This window comes from Hydractinia symbiolongicarpus, chromosome 13 (assembly GCF_029227915.1).
Source record: "Hydractinia symbiolongicarpus strain clone_291-10 chromosome 13, HSymV2.1, whole genome shotgun sequence".
NCBI classification, from domain to species: Eukaryota; Metazoa; Cnidaria; class Hydrozoa; order Anthoathecata; family Hydractiniidae; genus Hydractinia; species Hydractinia symbiolongicarpus.
The window spans coordinates 18,475,624-18,488,013 of NC_079887.1; the positions used below are offsets into that span (position 1 = coordinate 18,475,624).

Genomic DNA, 12,390 nt, shown 5'->3' on the forward strand with positions numbered 1-12,390 from the left:
CAGAAGTGAAATTCTACTGTGGGTTTAAAAACCTGGATGTAAACACACCTAAGTACAGTAACAAATGACTGCAGTCGTCGTAATAAATATTCTTAAAAAATATTAATTTAGTCACTTGCAAATACTAATACTGTGTTATTTCCAAACTTTTCCCCGCAAAAATGTGCTAATAATAATGACCTTTAATCAAAACTAGTAATTGTTTACAATTATTATATGCAACAAATTGTGTAAATATGACAGAATCTGCCATTTATCATTGACATTTAATGTCCTGAGTTAAAGGCATTGTGCTAGCGTGAAAAAAGCTTAATTCATGTAAGTTTAGTTGACATTTTTGAGAATGTACTAACACAAAACAAAATATAAGTTTGCGGACATGAAACGAATTGAATATAAAATTCAATACAAACCTTATACAGTTATACCAAGAAAATAAAATCACAGTTAAATGCGGCTTTAAAAGGCTATACACATTAGCTATGCTTGACACATAATAACACTAATCGAGTAGCAAAACATGTAAAACTTTGCCCAACAAACACAATCACAATAAAGGCAGAACAAGTTTAGCAATAGCTATCATTTTGATAGTGACACAAAATAATATTAGACAATATATTGGATGTAAACATCTAAAAAGAATTAAAAAAACTGCAGACAAATCTTCACCCCTTCTCTTCCATAAACACTATATATCACTTTACATTGGATCTTTACAATAATAGCTAGCTAACATATGATTTTCATTTATATATCTATATACATTTTAAAAATCAACTGACTGAGGAAACGACTAAATCCTTTGTGTGACATTCTTTTCATGACGGTGAGCTGGCTTGTTTAGCTGAGATCTTACCATTGGTTAAAAAATCCTCTAGATGAATTCTGTTGTTTACATTTCAGCTCTTTCGACCCTGGCATCTACGTGGCTGAAAAAAAGATGAAGAGGCTAGGTAAAGCAAATTAATTATCAGTCCATTTCATCACATGAATGCATTTTTAAGAGTTTAGATGAATTCAAATATATTTCATTTTTTCCTGCCACGCAAATGCCAGAGTACCGCTGAAAAGTAAACAAAAACGTCACGCTGGAATTCAAATCAGCCTTGTCGAGATCTTGGTTGTCTCCACCAATTTATTTTATAATCAAATTTCCTTTGAGTGATCTGTTTCAAAATAAAAACAAAACTTTTGTGCCCCCCTTATGTGAACATAAAAAAAACATCAAGTTCTTGATGCTTAACTGCTTAAGAGTTTAGCTACTGGCTAGCTAGGAACTAAATGAATGCAACTGACTAACCAGGTAACTACACAAAAGACAATATATCTTCTTAAGAAACTAAAACTATCACATTAATTACCTTTTTATTTAAAATAGCTAACTAACAGTTCTTACATTCACACCAGTCATTTTCTCACCGCCTTAAGTTGCCATCTTTAAATAGTTAAATTGTTAAAAATTGTACGGCAGCCGTAAGAGATGCAATTCTATCCTATAGCGATGAAAGTCTATCCGACAACGATGCAAATCTATCCGATAGCGATGCAAATCTATCCTACAGCGATGCAATTCTATCCGGTTGCCGTCAAACGATGCAAATATATCCGAAAATGATGCAAATCTATCCGAAAATCAACAATCCATGTTATTATTATTATTATTATTATTATTATTATTATTATTATTATTATTATTATTATTATTATTATTATTATTATTATTATTAGTGGCGGGTGGCCTAGTGGTTATGGCGTTTGCTTCTTAATCATAAGGTCCGTGGTTCGGTCCACAGCGCGGGCATGTTTAGCAAGTGTACCACAGCTACGGGTCAACCTTGCCATGTGAGGGAAATTGGGTAGGCTACCGGTGAATACCTAACGTATACATTCAGAACACAGGACCCACATTAATAACAGTGTTTCCAACACTGAAGTGGCTTCATCCTGTATAAATATTCAGGATGATGATTATAACATTATAACTGTTTTGTGAATCATACAGATAGAAAATTTGTGGAAATGTATAATCAAACATGAGATTCTCTTGGCTTGGCAAGTTCGATTACCTATACAATGAACAAAATAAACCTTTAGTTACTAACATAATCAAAAATACAAGAAAGATAGTTAAAAAAAATTTGTCGTAATTGTCGTATTGCATTCTGCTTTCTCAGTTGCCTTATTGGCGTCCGTACTCTACGATATCGTTTGTTTATCTTGTGCACTGCCGGTTGCCGAAAGCGTTCCGCGAACGAAGTTCGAAACACTCCCCACCACAATATACTCAGCCTATAGTTTGTCTCTCTTCGGCCGGAATAAGCACTATTAGTCTTTGAACTGGTCGTTCTATTCTCGTATATCGAATACCTCCGTAGCTGTTAGCGTCGTTCTCGTTGCGAATGTTTTTGTAAGATACAGTTACACGTCTCACCTTTCCGTCGTCTCCAGGATGTGTCTCTGTGACCACTCCCATTTTCCATTCTCCTCGGATAGCGTTACTGTCCTGGATAAGTACAACGTCATCTTTTTGCACGTTACGCCTCGCAAGATGCCATTTGGGTTGCATGATCATGTTGGGGAAAACATCGCGGGACCACTTCTTCCAAAATGAGTTAACTACAGCTTCAATAAAGTCGAGCCTATGTTTGTTGCTAATTCTTTCTTTAAATGGCCCTTGCGGCGATTTGTTAGAAGCCCGCCCTAAAATAAGATCGTTGGGGCATAGATAAGAGCCATCCGGTGTCGTTGGGTGTGAACCGATTGGCCGTTGATTAACAATTTGGGCCACTTCAAACATGACGGTTTGTAGTTCGCTAAACGTCATAATTTGCTCTCCGATTGTTGCATTTAGTACTCGTTTCACTGATTTCACTAAAGCTTCTGTCACACCATTGAACCATGGGCCATCGGCTGGAGAAAACCTCCACGTCGTGTTGTATTTTAGACCATATCGCTGAATCGACGACTGGCTCATACCTTGAATTGCAGTCTTTAGTTCGTTAGATGCCCCCACAAGCTGGGAAGCTGGATCGCTGTAAATCCTGCGCGGCCAACCCCGTAAACTAGAAAATCGTCGTAGCACTTGAAGAAAAGCATCTGTCGAGTAGTCGTGGCTTAAATCGATGTAAACTGCTCTTGACACCATACATGTCATTATTACACCATAACACTTTCCTCTGACTCGTTTTTGAACTTCGCCACGAATGAGGTATGGTCCAAAGAAATCCAAACTGGTTGAACTAAACGGTGGCGACGGGCGAAGTCTCTCAACAGGGAGGCTACTCATGACTTGAAGACTCTTTTCCTTGCGTTTCCTTATACAGATAACACATTGCGACAGTATTCCTTTCACTAAGGCTCTCACTCCAATGATCCAGTAGTGCGACCTAATTCTTGATATCGCCGCTGATATCCCCAAGTGTCCACTCAACTTATGCTCTGTTGGGGCAATAAGATAGGATAGCCTGTGATTTGCTGGTAAAAGGATGATCTTTTGCTTGTTCCACGTCGCCTCCATCCATCGCTCTGTCCGACCACCCACCACCAGAATTTCATCTTCATACTTCGGACACAGCTTAATATACTTTCCCTTCTTAACTTCGTCCTCGATAGTTCTCTGAGCTTCCTTGATCCAAAAATTGTCTGCATATTGCCGGTCCTCTATTGTCAGCTCGCCTTTGCCTATTTCTCTACCTTGGTTGGTCGACAGGAATCTTTTGTATAATCTTAGGATTCTTGATGTCGTATTTCTAAGTAGCTCGAGTTTGCTGAAGCGCTCAATATCGATCCTCTCAGCTAAAGTTTCTACACACTGACCATCGGACACAGCGACAAAAGAAATCTTTGGACATTCTGGTAATTCTTTTATGGTGGTGGTACTTTGAACGGGCCAGTTATCAACGCATCGAGACAAAAATCGTGGTCTGGTCTGCCAAATGCTTTCCCTTTTGAGATCTTTTGGATGTTTTCCCCTGGTGATCCAATCAGCTATGTTTAGAGATCCCTTCACCCAAAACCATTCTGATGGACTGGTAGAGTGTTGTATTTCGCCAATTCTGTTTGCAGCAAATGTGTTGAAACCATAACTTTCCTTCGAGATCATCGCTTTGACTATTTCACTATCAACTATGTGATACACTTTTGAGAACTTCAATTTAGTCTCCTTTTCGATAAAGCATCTGATGCGCTTACTTAAAACAGCAGCAATTAACTCCAAGCGCACAATGTCAATTATCCTTATAGGTGCGACTCGATTCTTAGCCACAATGATTCTACTTCCAAATGACCCGTCAATCAGTTCCCATCTGGCGTAAGCCACGGCACCATATGCTGTTCCAGATGCATCAGAAAATATGACTAATGTAGGTTCTCCAACAGCTTTCTTCGGTTTGATGGCTCGCGGGTAAGAAATCCTTTGTAATTCAGGTAGCACTTGAAAGAATTCACGCCATTCATAATATCTCTCATTGATAATATCTCTCTTCTTGTGAATCTTAATGGCTTTGAAGTCTGTTGGAATCGGTAGAGGCGTTGACTTTACTTGTTGATATCAAAAAGTAAGTGGTCAACTTTAAATTGCCATTTCATTCTAAGCACTTTCTCCGTATCCTCATTATCTAATTTACCAATTGGATGAGTTCCATTACTACCTGGTTTCTCTAACCCAGATATCGTCCATTCCTTAATCTTAAAACCACCCGTTGCAAGAATGATATCGATCTCCCGAGTTCGCTGAATTGCTTCCTCTGCGTTATCAACGTTGTCTGTGATGTCTTCCATGTAACTGTTGTCTATAATTGCTTTACACGCTATGGGGTAGTTCTGCCTTTGCTTTTCTGCCGTCTTTCGTAGGGCGACCATAGCCATAGTCGCGGAAGGTTTGTCTCCAGAATTTACAGCTGTCATCGCATACGTGTTTGGTTCTTTATCTGTCTGAAGATCTCGCCATAAGAACAAGTGTGTCATCTGATCACGAACTGGTATTTTTATAGCGTGAAACATTTTTGATATATCGCCAAGAAGGGCTACACGATTTTCTCTGAATCTCAGCAAGACCCCCAGCAACGTGTTCAGCATATCTGGGCCTTTAGCATAATATTCGTTGAGGACATGGCCGTGGAAGTTGGCACTGCTGTTAAATACAATTCTACACGGTGTACTTTTAGAATCCGGCTTAAGGACGGCATGGTGAGAAATGTAATGAATTGGTCCGCGATACTGATTCAATTCTTCCGTACTGACTATTCTGGAAGCTCCCCTTTTAATCATGTCTTGAATCTGTCGATTGTAAGTATCAGCATGTTCTAAGTTCTTTAGTAAGCGTTTTTCGGTTGACTGTAACCTTGCTAGCACAACCGATCTATTGTTTGGAAGTTCATGGGGGTTCTTTATCCATGGATAAGCCGCCTCCCACTTTTTCTCGGTTTTATCATATTTTAAGTTATCTTCAATTAGCCTGTATTCTCTCTCTTCCTTCAGTGTCATATCCTTTCCCCCTGGATGACAGTTTCCACATTTGCAAGAAACACATCTAGGTGTACACTGAATTCCTAAGCTTTCAATAGAAAAGAATTTGTTTAGATGCCCTTGAACATGGCAGACCTGTGCATTTTCCACTCTTTTATTAAATACACCTTTTCTCACTGGCTGGCAACAACCTACTAGGCGGCCAAATCTATTCTGAAGTACAAGTAAATGTCCTGCAACTTTTATCGGCACTGGATGGAAAGCCGCGTAGTCGTATCCAATGAGACAATCTATACGACCTCCAACTTGCGGTCTGTTAATACTGGTATGTGGAATGTCTGCTGTCAGTTCAGGATTGTCATTCGTGTGCAATCCAGCAATGTCATTAGAAATAACGTCAATCCCTAAGACATTAAATCGAACATGCCGATTGTTCTCATCAATGCGCGTAACATTGTATTTCATAGATTCGATAAGAGAAACTTCTCCACCGACTTTTGTTATCTCCAGTCTTGTACTCCTTCCGCTCAAATTTAGTCTTCTGGCTGCGTCGAAAGTAATTAGTGAAATAGTGCTTCCTCCATCCCACAGGACATTTATTTTATTTTTGTTACTGCCTCTACTGTAACATGTTACTTCCTGGACTTGAAGAATGACCTCTCTTTTTTGAGCGAATGAGCGACCATGAAATACAGCTCCAGAAGCGTGCGCTTCATGTAGAAGTTGGTGATGGGGCAATCCACACTCCTCTTCGCGACATTTGAATCCTCTCTTGCAATTGTTAGCCACATGTCCTACTTCAAGACATGCAAAACAATTATAAAAACAGTTATACTTTTTGGTTAGATCAACTCTTTCTTCCGGAGATTTGCTTTAAAAGAGTCTGCATCGCCAGATAGGATGGTCCCCGTTAACTTGGTGCAACCAGCAGCGCTGCTTCGATGTATTCTCAAGGCTATTTCGGGGATCTCAAGAGTCGCTTAGATTAACATTTCCGCGAAATTCATCACATGATGTGATATTGGAGCACTTGTATTCAATTCTCTCGCGATACGTTAAGAGTAATTTCAATAGTGCTGGGAATTTGTTTCGCGATATCTCTACCCTCTGTTCTCCAGTCGCTGTTTTTATCCACTCCTTCTGGACTTCATCCGATAGCCTTTCCTCAATAACCGAAACAATAGTAGCGTTGTTTATCTCTTGTTCCCTTCCCAGTCGTGCAAGTTCTCTGTGTGCTCTCTAAACGGTGTTAATCAGGTTTAAAGTGCTCTCCACATCGGAATCCTCACACTTCGACATTTCTTTAATGTCTGCCTATATTGCGTCGACATGCTTACCTTTATCGCCATATTTCTTGTCTAATCGCGCCCAAATTTCATTGATGTCATCTAACGACTTGACCTGTTCTTTAACGTTATCATTTAAGTAAGATTTTAGAACAAACTCAGCTTGATCGGTCTTGTATGCGGGGAGTATATATTTGACAAAATCGCTTTTGAATTTAGGATACTTTCTTAAGTTCCCGCTAAATGATTAAAATTTTAGTCTCTCCAAACGCAATCCTGACGAAGAAGCATGTGTTTGTTGCCTATGCCCCCAAGGAAAACACGGGCCTCTGATCGAAGTTCATTACAGCGTCTCCATGCATCAAGGAAGCGCTCACTCTCTTCTCGGGTTGTTTCCTCATCTTTTAATGTCGACATGTATTCTTGTTGCACTTCTTCACAAACTTTCATCCTTTGATTTACCGTATTCTCTACCTCCTTCATTATCACAAATTTATCCTCAGTGTGGTCGCTGCTTCTTGACACCAAAAGTTTTGCCATAGAGTCCATGCATTCTGACAGTCTGGTCAATTCAAACTCCATTCGTAATTTCAGCGTTAGCTCCCTTTCTTTGTCACGTTCTAACTCCTTTTTTGCGTGTTCCTCAGCCTCTGATTTCTGAATAAACCAATTAGTTTTTTCTTCCAATTCACAATAGACGTTATTTAGTTCCTCTATCCAATTATCTTCCGTTTCTTGCTGTTCCGATGCCAAGATCGAAACAAATTGATCATGCTTCTCCTGCACCACTATCCAAGCTTGTCTGAGATCTGAAAATCTATTTTTAATAGTGGCGAGAATAGCATTATTTTCAAGAGATTTTCGTAAGTTGTTAACTTGTCTTGTGTAAGTTCTTTTAGCTTGTGTGCGTTCCCTTTTCGCGTTCGACTGATCGGGTACATCGTTTTCTGTGGTGCTCATTTTTGGGGCGGGTCCGCAGTTTATAGCTGGCCGGTCCGAAATAGCCCCAAAGTAGCGTTTATTGGTCTACAGTGCTAATTGAAGCTACGAAGTCGCTTCAAAATTTTGGCTTTCTCGTGATTTTTTTAAGATGGCGATTTGGACAGTGATCTTGCGTAACATTAACAGTGAATTAAGTACATATATAAATTCAATAAATTCGGATATTCAGTTGATCTTATAATCGCCTTTGCGATACATCAAGTGTAGTCACTAATCGAATGTTTTGTGGATCATACAGATAGAAAACAAATTTGTGGAAATGTATAATCAAACATGAGATTCTCTTGGCTTGGCAAGTTCGATTACCTATACAATGAACAAAAGAAAACTTTAGTTACTAACATAATCAAAAATACAAGAAAGATCGTTAAAAAAAAGACTGTCATTTTCTCACTTTTCGACCACGTATTTGTCGTATTGCATTCTGCTTTCTCAGCTGCCTTCTTAGCGTCTGTACTCTACGATATCGTTTATTTATCTTGTGCACTGCCGGTTGCCGAAAGCGTTCCGCGAACGAAGTTCGAAACAATAACCACCGAACAAGCTGGATGGTAGCGTGAAGTCTGAGGTTGATCAATACCGCCGTGATACAAAAGGTGGTTTGCAACCTAAACACAACAACCGATGACGTCTCTACAAAGTGAACGTCGAATTATTACAGCAACTGTCTATACGGAATTATGTAAGAAGGAAGACCTTAATGCGAAGGTAAAATACAACGAAAACGAGTTTATGCACAAAGAAGGATGTAAAGAGTATTGGTAGAACCCTTCTATTATGTCTCTATGGAAAAACGCACCGGTAAAGACAGCGACAAAGGTGAAACACAATAAACATGATATAATCGAGTGGGATATACAACGTAAAACATGCAAAATTATCGCAATAAGCTGCCTGGCTGATGTAAACGTTACGTCAACGATATGCGAGAAAGAGAACATATACAGTCCTTAATACGGAATATGCAGTTAATGTACCAAGGTTATACGTTATCGTTTGTACCTGCTATTTTCGGTGCTCTTAGAACTGTTCCTAAATGCTTGTAAAGCAGTTTGAACGATCTCAATTTCACACAAAAGGAAAACTTATCTATTGTGCATACCTTATCGGGGAAAAAAATTTCAGGGGAAAATTTTGTAGGGGAAAAATTAAGTCACTTTTGAAAAATAATTCACTTTTCCCCAACTAATTTTTCAAATAAGTCACTTTTTCCCGACTAATGTTTGATATTCCTGTAGATAACCTCACAAGGGAATTTGAATCAATTTTTATTTATTTATTTATGCATGTTTTTCATACAAAAACAACTACGAGAATAAGTATAAAAATCTAGTCCAAAACATTTTTTGTTTCCATTATGTTTTTTATGTCCCCGATCCTTTTTTGTAACCTTCCTCGCAATTTATTAAGGTGGTAACAATGGGAAAAAAAGTTTAGGATAAAAGAAAAAAGTCGGGGTAAATTCTTAGTCGGGTTTAAAAAAATCGGGTAAAAGTACTAGTCGGGGAAAAATAATCGGGGAAAATTTTGGTCGGGGAAAAATTAAGTCACTTGCAAAAAATTTAGTCGACTTTTTTTCCCCTGATAAGGTATGCCGCATATTCATAGTGCAATCCAAAAGGTCAAGTTTAAGGAAGCCAAGACGCAGACCATGGGTCCGTACTGTAACCCTTGCTTACAGACGGCAGAAGAGGTGGATCTTGTACTGGTGTTGTGATAGTGGAACATGGTGTCCTTGGCGAAGACGCAAATTGAGAAGTTTTGTAGTGACGCTATATCATCGTACATTTTTCTTCTTTGTAAAAATATTTCTAACTAATGCCAACTTTTTATACTCGACAGCAACTGTTTGGTTTTTTGGTAGACGTCCCTTAATCCGAATGCCGCTTAATTCGAACTTTCCGTTATTTTGAACAAATTGCCAAATCCCTTGAGCTTAGTTTAATTAAGCCTTATATTTTGAGCTGCTTAATTGGAACTCCGATAATTCGAACATTTTGCTAATTTAAAAATTTTTTACTCCCAAGGCTACATTAATTCGAACTTTTGTGCATCGATAAATAAAATCTTACGGGAAAATAAAAAAAAAACGTTTTCATTTTTATTGTATCAATGGTGGCAAAATTTCTTTCAATTTATCAATTACAGTTTACAAGGAATTTGGAGGCCTTGCTCATCGCCTATGTTCACTCTTTTTCCTGTCACTTTAACTTTGCAGCTGTTGTCTTTGCTTACACAAAGAAAGAATGAGACTGTTTTTGCGAAACGACCAGTCTTTCCTTTTGTTAAATGTCCAACCACGACGCTGTTCTGGGTAAATGCAACCGCATATTTGTCGAATTCATTTTTTTTGGGTTCCAATCGAGTTTCAAGGAGTCCTTCTTCGGTTCGGTTCCCATATTGTCATATAAGCATGATAACCTTTTACATGGGAACACAATTTATATTCCTTGAGTAACATAATTGGCAGTTCTTCTTCTATAGAAAGGTTGGATAATTCCATGGCAGAGTGAAAATATATGTGTACGCCTACGCAATGTGTGTGTGTTTGATTTCCAAAACGTTTGATCTATATAATAATACGCCAGTTCTGTCTGTCTGTCACTTTTGCAAAGTGGATAAAATTTCTTTGATAAAGTCTATAAAACGTAAATTATCAAACTTTGACGTTAGAGCAATATTGACGTCAAAGGAAAGTATATTAAGATTAGTGAAGCCATTGCATTGCACTTTTAAATTTAAGGCTAAATAACTTGGAAACGGATGAAAATCTGCGTGGATAACTAGGGACTACCTGGGACCAATTTGGGTAAGTTTCCCAAACCTGGATCCCCGAATCCGTTTCGGAATGGACGGGTTGATGACGTCATCAAAAAACCTTTAAACCTTGATATCTCTGCAACCGTTTGTCAAAAGTACCTGACCCTATACATTTTCCTGATCAGCGTTTTAAGATATATACGATGAAGGCAACAGGTATATAAATTTCTAAAAAAAAATTTGGGGGTTTTGACGGGCCAATGCTGACGTCAGCAAAATTTTAAACCCTTATATTTCCTTACTCGCCTCATCAACACCACACGATATACATTTTCTCGATCAGCAGTGTAAGCCCTACACAATGGAGGAAACATGAAAACAAGGTACTAATTTTTTTGTAGATGGGTTGTTGCCGTCATCAAAATTTAAATGGCGCTTCTTTCTCATTTTTATCCTGCCTCAATGGATTTCTCCACGGGTCTTATCGACTAGTCTCTATAATAATAGCCGTATTCCGTCTGTCTGTCTGTTCAAAAGGGTTACCGATATTCCTTTGATCTTTCCGCGATTTTTAGAAAACAGGGGGTTGTTTAATTGCAAATCAAATTACTGATTAAAATAAATTCCAAAAATTAATTTATTTCTCTAATTAATTGAATTGCTTTATTTTATTACCATAAGTAAGAAAAATAAATTTAGTGATAAAATGAATGTATTGTTTTGATACGCCATTTTTAATAATAATTACCCCCGTGACCTCAATCGCCGTTTTCGGCGATTGAGGTCACGGAAAGGCTGTTAATGAAAGGCTGTTCCCTGTGTTTTCATTAAAACCGAATTTGCAATGAAGTTTTTTGGAAAGGGGTATTACGCCTATACGCCTGTTCAACTCTGCTTAATTATACTAAGCGGTTATTCCAGGGTTAACAACAGACTGTTGTGTTTGGTAAAGGCTGTTACGCCTATGCGCCATGTACAACGTGGTTTACCTGTACTAAGGGGTCAACCTTATGTGACAATTCATTTTTAAACTTTCTCGGTAATCACGTCTGTATGAATGTGCAACAATGTTTACCTGGACTAACCGCTCAGCTCTGTTGTGTTTTTTTTAAACAGAGTCAGTGAGAATGTTTTTTCCAAAGGCGTATTATTCCTATACGCCTGTGCAACACGGTTTAACTGTAGTAAGCGCTTAGCCCAGTGTCACGATAAATCTTTTAACTTTCACAAAACTTATTCTGCAAAATAAAATAATATTGACTGATTGTTTTTGCTGTGATGGGGTACCGACTGTTGTTTGTAAACTGTGTTTTTATTTCTGGGGGAATATTTTTTGAAAAAAATGTTACAGTCGCAAGACTATAATGGTGTATGCGCTTTACTTAATTTACGACATATATACTGTATACCTGTACTAAAGCGCTCCACCTGATCATGTGGCACAGTTTATTAAGCGCTCCACAAAGTGTTCAACATCAGGTCACACCTTGACTTTGGCTTACCTCGGCGTTTCGACACCAGGTTAAGCCAAACGCGAGACGCGCTTAAGTGGTATAAAAAGGATGGGCGGACCCGTGGATTTTTCCACGCGCCATCGACTAGTCTATTATAATAATACGGAGTGTATGTGACGGTCATAGTAGATATCGTCATTTTTCTTTAAAGTTGTCGAAATTTCCTTTGAAGTTGCCGAAGAAAGCATGTCTCAAATGTTAAATTTCATGACGTTACGGCGCAACGTCAATAACACTACTTTAACGTCAATACCTATATTAAATTAATGAAGCCATTACAATGCACTTAAAACTTGGAGGCCAAATAACTTGGAAACGAGTTGTGACGTCAATGATTTTTCACCGGGTGGGTAGCTAGG

At 38.4% G+C, this 12,390-nt stretch overlaps 2 protein-coding genes across 2 annotated transcripts in view; both read right to left on the minus strand.

Moving 5' to 3' along the window:
- Positions 1-12,390, minus strand: part of LOC130623829 (uncharacterized) — a 96,147-nt gene that overhangs the window by 46,472 nt on the left and 37,285 nt on the right. The gene's annotated exons all lie outside the window — the stretch shown is intronic.
- On the minus strand, positions 2,288-6,818 carry LOC130623155 (uncharacterized). Its single transcript, XM_057438644.1, has 4 exons — positions 6,807-6,818; positions 6,524-6,708; positions 4,629-6,340; positions 2,288-4,542 (listed from the first exon to the last, which is right to left on the minus strand). The coding sequence occupies exons 1-4, from the start codon at positions 6,816-6,818 to the stop codon at positions 2,288-2,290; spliced, it is 4,164 nt and encodes a 1,387-aa protein (XP_057294627.1).

Excerpts from the sequence above, each read along its gene's own strand:
- LOC130623155 (XM_057438644.1), bottom strand. Across the intron at positions 6,341-6,523 it reads CTATTGAAATTACTCTTAAC|CAAATCTCCGGAAGAAAGAG; the intron begins GTATCGCGAGAG and ends ACTCTTTTAAAG. Across the intron at positions 4,543-4,628 it reads TAATGGAACTCATCCAATTG|TAAAGTCAACGCCTCTACCG; the intron begins GTAAATTAGATA and ends GATATCAACAAG.